This window comes from Silurus aristotelis (assembly GCF_946808225.1).
Source record: "Silurus aristotelis genome assembly, chromosome: 5".
Classification (NCBI taxonomy): Eukaryota; Metazoa; Chordata; class Actinopteri; order Siluriformes; family Siluridae; genus Silurus; species Silurus aristotelis.
Genome location: NC_139578.1, coordinates 11752439 through 11769077, shown reverse-complemented (window position 1 = coordinate 11769077; position 16639 = coordinate 11752439). Strand labels below are relative to the sequence as shown.

Sequence of the window (16639 nt, the reverse complement as noted above, 5' to 3'; positions counted from 1 at the left end):
ATATTGACCAGTGCAGAACTGGGAACATCCCACACGAGCTGCAGGTTTAAAGATGCTCAGACCTTGACCTTGACCTTGTCAAGCTCGATCAAATTCTTACGCTTGGCCTGTATGTAGCGTTATTTTTAGAGGACAGTAAATCTGTACTGCTATACACGCTGCACGTTGACATATACTTTTAAGTATATCCAAGTTTTATTTCTATACTACTGTCCCTCAAGAAGATATAATAATATGGTTGCTTAAATGTGAGGGGTTTACATGGATATATTTACAGATGTTACTTTAGATGTTAATTCACTGTTCCTTTAAGCAAGTCAGCGACCTCTTACCCTAATAAACTAGTCTCTCTCCCCCCTCCCCCCCCCCTCCCTCTCTCCCCTCCCCCCCTCTCCCCCCCCCCTCCCTCTCTCCCCTCCCCCCCTCTCCCCCCCCCTCTCTCTCTCCCCCCCCCTCTCTCTCTCTCTCTCTCTCCCCCCCCCCTCTCTCTCTCCCTCCCCCCCCCCCCCTCTCTCCCCCCCCCCTCTCTCTCCCCCCCCCCCCTCTCTCTCTCTCTCCCCCCCCCCTCTCTCCCCCCCCCCCCCTCTCTCCCCCCCCCCCCCTCTCTCTCTCTCCCCCCCCCCCTCTCTCTCTCTCTCCCAACCAACCTCTCTCTCTCTCTCTCCCAACCAACCCCTCTCTCTCTCTCTCTCTCTCTCTCTCTCTCTCCAAACCAACCCCCCCCCCTCCTCTCTCTCTCTCTTTCCCAACCAACCCCCCTCCCCCCCTCTCTTTCTCTCTCTCTCTCTGTCTCTCTCTCTCTCTCTCCCCGCCCAGTCCTTCCGCCTCCCCATTATTTTTCCTCTCCTACTCTGAAGAAGCTTCACATGCGCGCTGTCTCAGTCGTCTCCTGGTCTTGGGCTCACTGAGGGTTTGTGTGTTTCCGCTCTCGGGGAAATACTGCGCTGTTTGTGTGTGTGTTTGCATTTTAAAACAACGCAGTACTGCGCAAAACAACATGGCAGATCCTATGACACAGTCCCATCAGATATCGTCGTCCCAGGGGCTGAACGATGGACACGCCAAAGACTCGAAGTTTTCCGGTAAGAGGACGAGGCTCGATCGGTGTTTAATCTCACACTTCCGTTATGGCAGGAAGGAGAATGAGAACGAGAACGAGGTGTTGAAACGTGGTTATTTCGTTTAAGACAATAGGACTCATTGTTATGATGATGATTCTTATTATAGGGTTCAATCGTCCATTTGCACATTTATGTCTGACATTTTAATGCTTTTCCAAATGTAAAGTAGCGGTGGATCGGGCAGTTTGGTGCGAAATAATATCCTGTATTTGTTATAGAAAAAGAAGTAAATGTGTATATTTGAAATCTAACTTAACTTCAGGCCCAGGATACAGAGCCGTCTGACACATATGTATGATCTCATAACCCTGTGCTGCACTGCAGCCCTGTTGTGTTTCTACTGAGCAAACAGGAACCACCTCTTCCTCCTCTCCCTCTTCCTCTCACTCTCTATAGGTAAACACAGTTCTAATTAACTAAAAACATGCTGTTGCACCTGCAACTGTCTGTATCTGCGACCCAGTTGTCTCATATATGCTTTTAAAAACCCTTCAATTTGGAAAGAAAAGTCTCAGTACACCACCCTTCATGTGCCATGACCAGCATTGCTTCAGGGAAGAAACCGGCGGCACCTAACATCGATCCTGTTGACATCTTGTGTCTTCTCTTGTGTAACATGGTGTAGGTGGTACTGAGTTGTTGCGTTGGTTCTCTGTTCAAAATGGCCACCAATTTTCCATGCCAGTCTTTTCTTTGTTGATAGTCATAACAGGTGTTGGGGTTTAGGACGTTTGGTGAAATGTGGCTGCAGTGGTTCCCTGCAATGTAATGCCCTAAACAAAGCACTATTGCCACTGAGGTGTGGTACCACCAACGACTTTCGGTTTGTTTATTTACCCAGGCATATGAATAATTGAACCATATATCATTTGTAAAAGGGAATCATCATTGGGCCTTGAAGGAAAAATCCATCCTGAAATATATTTGTCGATGTGTTTAGTGATTCGGGTCCTGATCTGTTCATGAATGCAGTATTTTCGCTATTCTTCAGGACTTCGCCAGGTTGTGAGCCGTGGCATTGCCAGCCGTTACAATTGTCATTTGTACTGGAATACATCATCAATCAGAAACATAAAAGAACTTGAGCTTTCATTGTTGGCTTCTAAAAAACGAACACACAAAAAACAAAGCAATGGACCCATTGACACCATCACTATTTTCCATCAGTGATTTACACATCGATATTAATAAGAAACACATTGCAATGAAATGCAGAAAGTGAAGATTAGTCACACTAACTAAGAAAAATCATTGAAATCATGGTGGCATTAACCCAAATTGTGAAAGTTCGAACCCTGCGTTTGAAAGGACTAGAAAAATGCTGCATCATTCTCTTTGGGTGGTAATAAAGCAAAGGTTGTATCCACAATTTTTATGATTCAAACAGCATTCTGTGTAATATGTTAATGATGAAAGTGTAAGTGATGTGTACATGAGAAGAAAATGAAAGGCATTTCATTGTAAAATAAGCTAATGTCATTAAAGGTCTTAGGGTAATTATAAGTAATCTAAATATCCATGGGATTCTGCTTATGTTATAATGAAAATTCTATATACATCACATAAAACCTTTTAAAGCTTTAGGATAAAAACGTAAAAAACTTAAGGTTAATTTCCAGTTAAGATAAACAGTGACTTTACAGAAAATGTGTCCTTTGTGGTACGTGATGTTATGAGCAGAATTACGGTTTAGTACCCTGGACCATGTTATCAAGTTAGCTGCAGGTTGCAGATACGTATTAAAAAAATTTTTTATTTATTTGGAACAAGCCCACAGACACTGGTGAAAATTGGCACTGGATTGCTCATTTAAATGCAAATGTACTCATTTCCAAATATTCGGATGTCTTAGTCTGAAATAAGTGATCAGTTTCTCACTGAGGCAGATCTATTTTCCTACTTATGGTTTTATAATTGAATACTCTGAGACAAAGCTGAAATTGTTAGCATGACAACTCGGACCAGGCTTTTTTTCAGGTCACTACCCTTTGGTGTTTGTAATATGATTCGCCTCGCCCTGTATGACATGTTGGACGTTCGTGCCATTGTAAGACTTGCTGAATACGTGCAACTGCTCCTAGTGCACTGGGTTTTATCAGGAAGTATCTGTCTCCTCTTACATGTTATTAGATAACCATGTAATCTGTAGAAGAAGCAGGAATTGATTTAAGCCTGAAGATAATGGTTATAGATTTTGTTTAAAAGGTGATCCGTTGAGTGGGTCTTGTTGCAGAATCATTGGACATTGTGATTAATATGTAAATGTTATACATGAAACTTTTAGGGATGATTTTGACTGTTGACTAAAATAATTTGTGAAACCAGATTTGTTTGGTGGTATTATCACAAGGCTTTACTATGACATAATTACATAACATACAGTCCAAAAAAAAAAGTCATAGTACATTCAAATCATATGACAAAAGAGTATGTGTTAATATATTAAATATAGCTTAAACTAACTGATGTAGAAGCGAAATCCAGTTTACGCATGAACATTTTTCTTGCATTGAGTAAAGACTCCAGTTAGACTGGTGGTGGTGAAATATTTTTTTTCTTCTCAAAATAACTAATGTCTCAGCTATGTACAAGTTGGGTCATGCTGAACTTTTCAACAATATAGCATTGATATTTCTTACATAATGCAAATGACTTTTCTTTCTGCATGATGCAGCTTCTGTCAGTGGTAGCTCGATTTAATGTATATGTGCACTGACACAAAAAAATATTGTGATACTAAAGCATATCAATGGGAGAAGTATTTTGTGGTTTTCATCATTTTTAATTGTCATCATGTTTAAATAACCTTCAAATAAAAACATATTTGTTTTCTTCAGTAGGTGATTTACTTAAGTAGATTAATATGTCAACTAGTCATGGGGTGGGTGGGGGTTCAAATATTTGATGTTGAATTCAGTTAGTAATTTAACTAAATGATCTGAATAGCTTTGGGTATTCCAGGTATGAACAGATCAGAAAACTATTTGGAAATTGTGTCTGTAGGACCTGAGTGTGGTAATCAACAGATATTTAAAAAAGTGGAGACATAGTTTGGGTCCGCTTGTCCCCTTAGATAGACACGTCACTCCAAGTCATTACAAAGTTACTTTCATTTCAAAGGTCCTGCATACTTTTTGTCCATGAAAGCATTTCATGAACAGGCATCAAAGGGAGTGTTTCCTTTTAAGGTCTGTTCAATGGTTCATGTGATAATGGTAAAATGCAAGGATTCATTGGACCTGAACTGGCAGCCTATGGAGGCCCAACACATCATTTTATTTTCTTTGTTACTTGTAGGTATTTGTGGTCATGGTGTGTCTTAATGTGTTTTGCCACTCTTATTTATAAAACAATGCAAAAAAAAAAAAGCTACATGTAACATATGTGAGCTAATTTACTAGCATAATCTGTCCAATGCTACTAATGAACAAAGGCATTTTCAGTATTTCCAAGCTGAGTATGATCATAAAGCACAAACAGATTCTGAAATCCCATCCAGTTCTACCACGGACTAATGCTTACTGTCAGTTAGCCTGTAAAAGTTCCTAACATGTTTAAAATTAATATTATTATTATTTTTTAACATAGCCAGTTTTCTGAATACTGAACAATTTCAATCTTAAAAGAGTTTGCTGATTTGAATCGGTTTTCTTGTACTTGAAATTTGCAATGCACATGTGTATTTGCAAAAATACAAAATGCTATCTCTAATCATGATAAAAACATGATCGACACGTCCATGATTGTCTCTGTTTATTTGCATTTGTCTTACATTTAGTTGCAGTTAGCCATGAAAATATATTTTTAATGACTGCCCTCCCAAAGTTTACTGGGTGTGCCTAAGTGAAACTGGATGATGCATGGGGTGGTCCAAGGTGTTTTCAGTAGTGAAAAGAGCTTAGAGTAGGGTGAGGTGAGAATGTTGTGTGGCAGGTCTGAACTTCTAAATTCCAGCCAGTTCCAATTGTTCAGGTTAGGGTGCGGGTAGTTCAGAATTGCTGTCTGGTAGCAATGCCAGTGCTCATCTGCTTTATTATTGCCGCATTACTGGATAAACCAGCTTTTGCTAGAGGATCACTGGATTCTGTCACACCTTGAGCTTTTTGGGGTTGTCGAGATGAAGGTCCCATAAAGAATAAAGGCTTGGTGCTTTTGCAAAAAAAAAAAATGTGAACACCAATCCTTCAAACTTGCGTGTTTTTTCAGTATCAGAGTTTCTGAAGTTTATTCAGACAATGGCTGCTCAACAAAGATTACATAACTCTTGCCAATGCAACATTAAGTGGGTGTGTGTTTGGGTCAAATGTTGGAAACTATGACAGGAATTTGAACAGTACATGGAGAACTTTTTTCAGCATTGGTTAATGATTTGTAGTGATAGCTGTCAGGATGTACTTTTGGAAAACTTTAGGAAGATTTACTTTGGTAATATGTGTATTTGTGCTCCCCTGTAGTAGCAAAAACCCAATTCAAGGTTTGGTCTCTGAACTTTGCCGTTACTTCTAAAGGAAGGTACATAGTAAGTTTTGATCGCTTTGCTTTGAATGTAATCATGAGACAGGTAAGGAGGTTTGTTAATAGGCACTGCATCGATACTATTAATTTTTTTATTTTGTGTAGTATAAGAAGAATTTTGATTCTATTTTCCTCTCATTCCTCTGTCCTCTTTATTTTTTCAGATTCCTTTTTTTCCTCTTCGCCTGTATCTCTCATTCAGTCTTCTCAAGGCAAGTGTATAGTTTTCTTCTGCTGCTGGCCTGCTTTTCTATCATTTTTATCTTCTCTCCCCTATATCTTCTTCTGTTCCATCTCTTCAAAGTATGTCATTACTTGCTCAGCTGCAGCTACGGTGCTTTCAATCCCTCTCTCTAGTGCCACCCTCCTAATTAGGTAGTAACACCAGAGCAGCTAGACAAAGTGAAACTGTTTTGGATACTCTGAATGCTCCACCTAACACCACAGTAAAACAAAGCAGTGTACAGGAATTTAACTGAAGGAGCCATTGTTTCATTCATGGGTATTTTTTTAGTACCAAAGCCATGTATTCTGTGCTTGTAGTTATCCATTTACCTGTGAGTGAATGTGAGCATTGTTTTTCACATTGCTGCACATGGATTGTGGACCAAATTATAAATTAAAATGGACGTTCACTTTCAAACTTGGATGCCGGCTTGGCAGAGTTCTCCTCTGTAGCAATCTCAGAGGTACTGTAATGTAAACCATCACTGGTCTTTCGATGCTTCAATAGCCCTGCTTGTTGGAATCCCAACAAACAGCCAGGTTTCACATGTTGACATTTTGAGTAATAAATCACTGGCCACAATCGTTCTTGAGGGCCACCAGAATTCAAGAACTTCGTAAAAATTCGTAAAGATTTCAAAACCAAAGCTCCCTGAATTTAACATTGGCTATGAACAGGAAAGCAATTCTCTCACATATGCTTGAAATGCACTTTTTCTTGGTTTCCCAAAAGCAGACACTGATTAGATCAACGTTGCTGTGGGTCTTGGATAATCCCAAGATTGCCATTTTTAACATGCCAGAGTTCAAGTTCACTTTGTATAAGTGAAGAATACTAAAAATGGATCAGGTTGGTATCCCGAAGGAGTCCTGTCCTTGATATTTCACCTCAGTCATTAACTGTGTATGGAGGCACCTCCTTCCCATCTTTACTGGTACTGCAGGTAGAGTGACACAGGGAAGGGATGGACCATGAAGCCTGCTCCAGGCTGTCCCCTCCATGGCTAAGGCTGCTAGCTAAACATTTCTGCTTAAGCATGCAATATCTTACCACAAACTTAGGCTATAAATTTAAAGTAGTTACCATTTTTAGTTATTTTATTATTACTTATTTTGTCTCATGTCTGCACTGCAATTTTAGATTAATAGCAAAATAATGATTTTTTTTATATTGAGGAAACAATTGCAACAATGGTGCGTCAAAGTATTGAGCATTATTTTCTACTTTGGATTTGACCAGCATGCACATCTGTTGGTTCTAATAGCATTCAAACATGTTTGTGTATATAGTCTCTCATTTAGCATATTTAAGGGCTTGACAGACGATTTGAATTATTCATAGTGTTTTGAGGAAATTCTGTGCTGTTAAAGGTAAAGCATTATGGGGAGATCTTTACATAATGTTGAAGGCAACATTTCATAATATTCATGAATCAGTATTCAGTAGTATTATTTTGTAAAGTGAGCATCTTCCATTATGTTATTTAGATTCTTAAGGCATATATTTGCTACTAGCATGCAAAGAATTCAAGCAGTTCATCAAACCTGCAATGCATGACTGCTTCAGCTGCACCAAAATGGATGCTAAACATCCCGGGAATGCTGTATTTAAAGTACTAGTCTATCTACTGATTGCTAAAGTTTTGGGGCCTGTCTTTGCCTCACAAAAATGTTTTAGGAACTATATATTTCAAAAGCACGTGAGTTGGTTAAATGCAAATAAAATGCATATCAAGGTGAACAGTTTGCATTCACCAGAGCTGCAAGTATGGCCCTCCACTTTAGCATATCTGTATGAAAATAGTGTGCCTTGATTTTTGTTTCCTCCCCACTTTCCCTTTCTTCCTCCCTAATTGCTTAATGGATGCAGACAAACGGGTGGCACTGGACTCTGAGAAGCCATCAGAAGGTGTGCCTACCTCACTTCGCTTTTCCTCTCAACCAAATTCATTTTCTCCTTCAAATTTTGGAAACGATAACGCCATTTCCTTGACGGGAATCAAGGATCGTAGTTTCCAAGAGAAAAGGGAGCTTTTTGAATCCTCACTCGGAACACAAAAACAGGACTCTTCTCCGATAAAAATATCTCCTGTTTCTGAGCGAATCAGAGCTTTGGAGGCTCTGGCTGCAAAGCAGAATGATTCTGACTGGAGTGATTCAGGCTTTCCTCATTTCAGAGAACGCCACTATGAAAAATCTCATTCTGAGGTACATGGCATCACTCTTCGTTCCTCTATTAAGAAAAAACCCACATCAAGTGATCAAGATTCTCCAGAATCTCCCTTTGAGATACTTGGTGATACCAGACGTGGAAGTGACTTTGAGGACACGGCTGACTGGATGAGAGCTCATTTGCCGCCAGCACCTAACTTCAACATTGGGGAATCTGACTTTGATGAAATTAAAGAATCTCCGGTAATGCCAGAATGTCCAGCTGATGAGACCAAGAGCAAAGATACACATGTACAAGAAATCCCTTCATCTTTTGTTCGTGTCCCTGATGAATTCATGGACACCCCTGTTGAAGAGTCCAAACAAGTAAATGAGTATTCGAATCAATCAAAGCAAGATACTATGGAGGATGAGTCTGAATTTGATCTCCGATTTTTGCCTACAGCCTACATGTGGGACAAACAAGAGAAACCTGACATAGACCCACAAGAACCACCATTCCTTTTTGAAAGTCAGGACTCTGAGATAACTACATCTGCTGCACCTCCTGATAGTTTTGATGCTCCATCCCTGGAGACTCCAGTTCCAGATCCCCATACCGATGCTAGTGCAAATCAACCGTCTGCCACTCGAGGGGCTGGCTCAGAAGGTGTAGAGATCCTTGAAGCTGATAGCTCTGGTGAATCTGATGATACAGTTATTGAAGATGCAAGTGGTGTCAATGATAATGATGGAGCTGAGTGTAGATTGCCTACAGCTCAGCAGACTCTTCCGAATGAACAAGAGAAACAGAGTATTCAGGTGCCCATTATTAATGTAATTGAAACTGAGGAACAGGTTCTCAGTGATTATGAAGTAGAGGAAGAAGAAGAGGAAGATGATGAGCAGAGATATAAGATTATAAAAGAACCTGCAACAGAGGCTCCACAACCGCCGGAAGAGCTTTCTGACGGTTCAAGAGACGAATTGGAAGAGGCTGCTCCAAAAATGGATGATATTTCCACAAAGGAATATATTGCAGATTCTGAAGGAGGATATTCTCCAAAGCACATGATGATCAAAGACGATCTTAGCAATGAAACGATTAACCAGACTTCTCTTCCTTCACAGAGTCAAAGCTCAGATGAGTCTCACGCACAATCCACTGTTCCACAGAATACAGAAGAAACGTCCAGAGAATCTTCCCTAAGCAATGTAATATCAGACAAGACCACAGAAATTGTACCAGACCTCTCACCTAATTATGAGGATCTTTCGAATGAGTTTGAGTCCAGTGACATTGATACATATTTGGATCATTACACTAGCGAGGAACTGGCTTTAAAAGACCAGTTAAATTCCGGTGTGTGTGCTGTAAATAATGTGGAAATGAATGAGACACTAAAATCTAACTCTCTTCAAAACAGTCAGAATAATACTATGCCTGCTCAGCAGTCATATAAAGAAACTGTGAATGAATTTGATGAGACTGTTGATAAAAGTCAGCAAAATGACCATACAGAACCAGAGCATTTTCCTGTTAACATTTCAGCCGATATCCCGGTGGAGCCTCTGCTTTCTCAAAATATCTTGCCAAATGTTGCATTAGATGACCAGAGTGTAGGTATCGAGGACAAGAAGACAATAATTGATTCAGGGAATTTTTCTTTGGCTGAGGAGGAGGATTACATGATTAGACATGAAGTAGAGTTGCCTTCTTACCAAGAGAGCACACCTGCCGAATATCCTTCTTTTCATGATGATCAGTCATGCAAAGTCATTGATGTGATCTCTGATTTTGCGAACAAAGATGTAACTGAGGGAGTTTTGACGACCGATACGGAACAAGATGAAATAATTCAGTATGAAGATCCACATACAGAGATATCACCAGAAACCACAAGCAAACCTGAGCCTACTGAAGTGGAATTCAAACTAATTGAAATATTCCAAATGAATACTCCTGAGATACAGATATCTGAAGCGCCCCCAAACATAATTGACTCAATTGATGAATATGATCAAGATGAAATAATCCAGTGCAATGCTCCAGATTCACAGGAACCCCCAGAGATTTCGAGCATCGTCAAGTCCACCGAGGCAGAATCTCCTCCTACAGCTGCAACGGATAGTTTTGTGGAGTTTATGAGAGAGTGTTTGAAATCGCAGCAGGATGAAGAGGTCCAGAGCCTTGGTCTTGTACAGAACACTGTGGAGCAGGTATCTGTTACTCCTTCTTCCCCTGCGATCTTCATGGACTTGGAGCAAGAGTGCCTTACTGTCTGTGCATTGAAAGAGCTTGAGAGTAGTCACCAGGATCAGGATGAAATCAATCTCCCGAAAGACATTACAATCTCTGCAAAAGATACAGTTTCACAACCTTTACTTCAATCCGAGTCTTTCATTTGCCCAAATCCCTCTCTACACTATCTTCCAAATGAGAAGCAGACAGATGCCTCGCTAACCAAAGAGATAGAGGCAATCGACATCTGGGTGGCAGAAGCCTACCACCTTGCAGAGCATGTCTTGGCACTAATACTAACCCACCTGACAGGTAACGTCCTCCATTTAGGCTGTCAGCCTGCTAACCCTGCACTCAAAGAACGCCCCAATGCTAAAAATAATATTCTTAACATAACTTAACAGTCTGGAACCCACAACTTGTTCATATTCAGTTGCATGCTTTTTAAAATGGTATTTAACTTATAAATATCTGAAGCATTGCCATTGGACCAATTTTTTTGTATGTATTTTTGAGAATTTCTATACAATTAGAAGAGAAAGTTACTATCCTGGTGCCTGGTACGTTGATAACATGGCTGTCCTGTTTAGATAATAAAATACAGTTGTGTTCTTGGCTGTGACTATGTTTTCCTAATTATGCTTTTAAAGCCATGTCTATCTGGCAACAGTTTGCACAATGTGCAAATAAGGCAGTATTAGTTCTGTGGTTCTGAATTTGTGCTGCATTATCTGGCAATATAGAGGGGGGGGAAAAGAACCTGAAAAGAGGTCTTGCTTTGGTTGTAGTGGTGACGTTTGTTTCAGGTGTGTTACGTTGGTGTTTCTGCAGCTTGCAATCATGTGTGTTTGCAGTTTGTTGTAAAAAACCATGAATAATCGTCAGTGCGCTGCATTCCACATGATATTTATAGGATGTCCAGAAATCCATAGGGACCTCAGTACAGTAGGAATGAGTACTAGAATGTTAAAAAGAAATGAAACTAGGTAAAGCTTATCAAGTTTTGCCAGAGGGTATGCTTGAACTAACTGTCATGAATAAATACTGCCATTTATTTTAGGTTGTTTTCTGGCCATGCCCCATTTGGGGGTTAACATTTTCTACCAATTACAAAGCCTTGTGTATCCTCAAACTGGAGCTATGTAGAGATTAGCACAGAAAAAAAACGCAGCAGGCGACAGTGCCCTTGTTTTACTTTTTCAAGGTTGTCTATAAAGCTGACTGAGGATGACGGTATTTACTGACTGAAGGATTTTTTATGGCTTTGCCAAATTTAGACTTGTGTGCCTTTCCCAGCAGAACAGAAACAACGGCTAATGTTTTTATGGATTTTGTTGCAGATCAGAAATAGAAGCATTTAGTACAACATTTCAGAAAAATATAATTGCAGCTTTGAGCTGTGGCATCCTGGTGGTGTTGCTGGTTCTAAATAGCAATTGTAGCTTCCACATGAGTCTGCTACGGCTGTTTTAAATGTCTAAACACACATGGCCACACGGCCGCATTTACATAAATGGCACCTGTGCCTTTAAGAGCTTAACAGTGCTGCTACTGAAAAGAGGCCACTGCAGTTTGGTTACCGCCGGGACGTGCTGGTGTATCTGGGGCCGCTTAGGAGAGCGGAGTAGAGAGAGGGAGGGATAATGAATGAGCACTCAGTCCAGGCTGGCTCCCTCTGGGCACTAGCAAAGCATGCTGGGAGAGACTCAGACCCCTGCAGTGAGCGGGAAGGAAACCCCATGCTGGTGCTCGTTGTTAGCCTCTGAGCATCTGAAATGGAGCAGCGAAAACAATGGTGTGCTTTTTGAGGCACCGAATAAAATCATCCTTGGTCGATTGTGTTGTGGTTATGTCACGATGACATTTTTGTAAACATTTTTTGCATGTGACTTGTTTATATATGATAATAGTAAAATGTAGTAGGAGCTAGATAAAAAAAATATTCTGAAAGATCCTTCAAAGTGGATATAAGCTTTAATCTTTAGTTAGATTTGGAATTATTCTGCAAAACCAGAAGAAGCAAATGATTGTTTCATTTAAATGAGAACAACAATAAATGCTCCAACATGGACGTATTTGCATGTGAAATATTTCTGCACTAGCAAACACTGAACATGTTTTTATTTATTTATTTATTTATTTACTTATTATTTTTCCAAAGTCTCAACACATTACAATCTGATCAATCAGATTTAGGGCTTTATTTCAAATTCTCATCTAAAATATATATTTATTAATGAACAAACAAATTCCATTGGCTGTGACATAAAATGCATGGGCTGCCCTGTATCTGTATGTGAAATGTATAGGGAAAGAGTTTAGAGGCTACACTTGATCCGCAATATGTTCTTGCTTGAGTCTTGTGCTGTAGTGTTTATGGATGTGTCCTAGAACAGAAAGCAGGACTTGTAACTGGAACCAGAGGTGAAGGTTGAGATAAAAGTCGGCAAATTTGAGCAGGCTTGATAGCTTAAGTGAGTTATGCAAAAACACGAGTGGAACACGAGCATGTAAGCTTCCCTGAGATGTTGAAGCATCTCTGCACATACAGACTGCCAGTTATTTAATTTCTTAAAGGATCTTATAATGCTTTAGTGGAGGCCATTTTGAGAACTCGGACTTAAATAATGGACCAAATGCAGAATCTGTTTTTCATGTCATTGTTCATTATTATTAAAAAATCACAAGTGTTTCTAGTACAGGTTTAGGCAAGTCTGTGCATGATTTGTATTAATGTTTTTCTTTTATTCTCACCACACACACACTCCAACATACCACACTACATACTCCTACGGACACGTCCATACACCCTCTCTCTCTCTCTCTCTCACACACACATACACACAAACACGCATTTTCTGTTTTGCAGTGTATGACTTGGTGTACTGGCGAGACCCGAAAAAGTCTGGCGTGGTGTTCGGCATCTCCCTGCTACTGCTGCTGTCTTTGGCAGCATTCAGCGTAATCAGCGTCATCTCCTACCTGCTCCTGGCACTGCTCTGCGTTACCATCTCCTTCCGCATCTACAAGTCTGTCATCCAGGCCGTGCATAAGTCTAATGAAGGACACCCCTTCAAGTAAGACAGATGATTTGAAACACTTTTTTTGTACAAATGCACAAAATGTGCACTGATCTCATTATCTCATGGCTTGTAATGGTGGAAACTAAATGGGGGAGGGGGGGGGGTTGTACAAAACAAGTCGTGCTAAAAAAATAAAAAAAATAAAAAAGCCTTGACTTTGATCAAAATGGTGTTATGTTGCACAATATTCAGATAGAGCTGAGGAGTCATCTGCAGTCAGTATCCTGCAGCTTTTTATTATTTAACAATGATTTTACTGTTTGCTCTAGACAAGCCTTTAAGTAAACACTTCTATGAGCAAATTATTCAGGGTGAACAGGGTTTGTTTGAATCAAAACCTGAAACTCCAACCAACAAATCGACAGATTCAATCGTATTGCTCGTTTCTTAGTTTGTTAGAAAACTGGGGTCACCAGCAGTGGGAATAATTTATAGTTCTGGTATTCTGATTGGGATGCTATTCTATAAAATTATGACAGGAGTGTTATAGATACATTTTTATTTGGGGGAGGGGGGGTGTTAAAGGGCATATGAAGTATTTAATTTCAAGAACTTAACGAATTTCATATTTCCAATGATGTGACACTTTTGCAAGGTATTTCGGCCATGTAATGGCCATTTGTAGGACCATTTGGGGAATTAGCAAATCAGGATTAAGCCATGTAGGAATTTGTGAGCTTATGACATTTCCACAAAGCTGCTATTATTAAGATTTTTAAGGTTGGTGTTAAATGTTAAATCTATGAGCTTTTGTTGTATCCCTGTTTATTTGGGCTTTATCCATTTTGGCACATTGGTCAGCAGGGAGTTTTCGATTTTCTGTTAAGATAATGTTGATTCTGGGTGAGGGTTGAGATAATGGAGTCTACTGAATGTACCGGGTTGGAGCAGGGCAGAACTTTTAATCTTGTACCAATGAGCAATAGTTAACAATACAAAAAATTATGGATCTATATTGTTGTATAATGATTTAATACAACTAAACGTTCATTTCTCCTGATTTATTCGCATCTCTTTTCGAAATGAATAAAAAAAAAGACATGGAGATAATTGAGGGTGTGTCTGCACTCAGTACAGTGTAGTAACGTAGCTGCTGAGATAATTAGGTTTACCCATATGCTTGTGGCAGGGAACTGATGGAGAAGGATGTCAGCTTGTCTCCTGAGACCTTCCGCAAGCACGTGGATGCGTGTCTGACCTACATCAACTGTGCACTCAAGCAGCTGAGCCGCCTCTTTCTGGTCGAAGATTTGATAGATTCCCTCAAGGTCAGTTCATCAGAGTTGAGCAGAAAACTATGCCGGTCTCTGCTACCCCATAGGTCTTGTTTTATTCAGCGAATGATGGCTTTTTGTTTGTACACCATGCCTCAGTTAGTTTCAAGTCTCTTCCTCTCTTCAAAACATCGCTAGACTTTGAGATTTAGCTCCCACACCCAGGCTATATGAGTTAGATGTGTTGATAAGCCTCTTTGATCATGGGATGATGGCAAATGGGAGCTGGTGGTATTCAGAGGAAATAGCACAGAGATTTGAAGAGCTGAAGGACTGACCTAGAACACTCTGCCCTCCAGAGAGAAAGGAACAGTTCACTGATTCTATAATTGGCTTCCTGTCATTATGTCATACTTTTGTGTATACAATAAACCTTTTCATAAGCAAATGATTGCTAACAATATTAGTTATGAGTTTAGCCAGGAATGAATGTTTTCTCTTTGGTTGACAGTTTGGTCTATTTTATTAGCACGTGTTCGACCTTGGGTATGTTTTGATGTTTCAGCTGGCTGTAGTCATGTGGTTGCTGACATACGTGGGTGCCGTCTTCAATGGCATTACCATCCTCATTCTTGGTAAGTTTTTAACATCCATGAGAAAGCATTAAGCTAGCTTTACTCTCAGAAATGAATTGTTGCTAATACTTCAGTTAAGCTTTCTTAAAGTATATATTTCTTTTTTTTTTCAGTCGACATCCTTGCTTTTACTGTACCGCCATTGTATGCGAAATACAAGGTAAACACACACACACGATTCCCTTTTTTCATTTTCCATTAAAAGCGTTGTTGACGTTTCTTCTTGGTGTAGATGGATGAAATGCCGGTCATCCCTGTGTTGGATGCATACAGAAAACACTGTATAATTAGAGCTTTTACTTCACCCTTTTTTTTTTTTTTTTAAAGTTATGCTGTGACCTCAAAAGCATGATGACCCACTTCAATGTCCCCATAGTGAACTGAAATAAAACACCTGTTTTTTTTTTTACACTTTAAATCTGACTTAAAATGTGTTGAAATGAGACATTTACTTATTAGCCATCTGTAATCTTTGGTCTTTGTTTTTCTGTCTATCTCTCTTTAGACCCAGATCGATCGCTACATTGAAATTGTACGCACTCATGTTAATACTGCAGTGGCCAAGTAAGTTTCTTTTAACGATCATAATATTTGGTGTCCAATAAGTGCGAATAATGTTTTATTGATAATGTCTCAAAGTTAAATACATATATTGTGTCTTATAAGCACACTCCAGGATGATTGTGTTTTTTTTTTTTTTAAACAATAGCCTACATAAAATATGTACACAATGACATACATAAAATCACAGCTACGGAACTAGAGGTTTTTTTTTATTTTATTTTATTATTAGATTTTTTTTTATAGATAATTCAGTGTGTCTAGATCACTGGATCATACACACTGCCAAGAATGACCAGCAGACATATGCTAAGAGATACTCACTTTAATAGGAACACCCACTCACACACTTGCTCATTTATGCAGTTCTCTCATCAGTCAGTCATGTGGCAGCAGCACAATGCATAAAAGTATGCAGGTTGAAAGCATCAGGTCATGTCCATCAGAATGGGGAAACCGAAATCATTGGAACAATTCTGGGGGATGCTGTGAACATCCTTCTGACATATAGCTACATGATTTATTTATTTGTGATTTATGTGATTAGATAAATAACTGTGAATTTAAAGGTGTTCCTAATAAAGTGGATTGTGAATGAATGTGGTAGAATTATGCAAATCTGTTTTATTTTTGACGTGTATGTTCACCACAAACCCATTTAAAAAACAACAACAAAAAAAATTTATTCATTTGGTAGACTTTATTTTTCTTTCTCACTTAATTAATTTTAGAGCTATATTTATTTTCCTATAATTGAGACAATCCAAGGAAGTCGTTTAGGGTGATATACAAAGACTGATTCAAATTGTTTTTAAAAGCTGGGATAATTATCCTGATTAAAATGCATCCCCAGTTTTAATGTAACTGTACATGTTCATATAAAAAACTACAA

The 16639-nt window shown here is 39.3% G+C and overlaps 1 protein-coding gene across 3 annotated transcripts in view; it reads left to right on the top strand.

The window, feature by feature from the left end:
• Window positions 1-655: 655 nt before the first annotated feature.
• The window catches only part of rtn3 (reticulon 3), an 18675-nt gene continuing 2691 nt past the window's right edge, over window positions 656-16639 (top strand). The window contains exons 1-8 of one of the 3 annotated variants that reach the window (XM_083542228.1): window positions 781-1082; window positions 5801-5848; window positions 7732-10566; window positions 13124-13331; window positions 14467-14605; window positions 15117-15186; window positions 15300-15346; window positions 15692-15750. In XM_083542228.1, coding sequence (XP_083398354.1) covers window positions 998-1082; window positions 5801-5848; window positions 7732-10566; window positions 13124-13331; window positions 14467-14605; window positions 15117-15186; window positions 15300-15346; window positions 15692-15750 — 3491 coding nt within the window. In that variant the 5' untranslated portion in view covers window positions 781-997. Of the gene's footprint in view, window positions 1083-5800; window positions 5849-7731; window positions 10567-13123; window positions 13332-14466; window positions 14606-15116; window positions 15187-15299; window positions 15347-15691; window positions 15751-16639 lie in introns of all 3 variants that reach the window. The other 2 variants (XM_083542226.1, XM_083542227.1) reach the window with 2 other exon arrangements.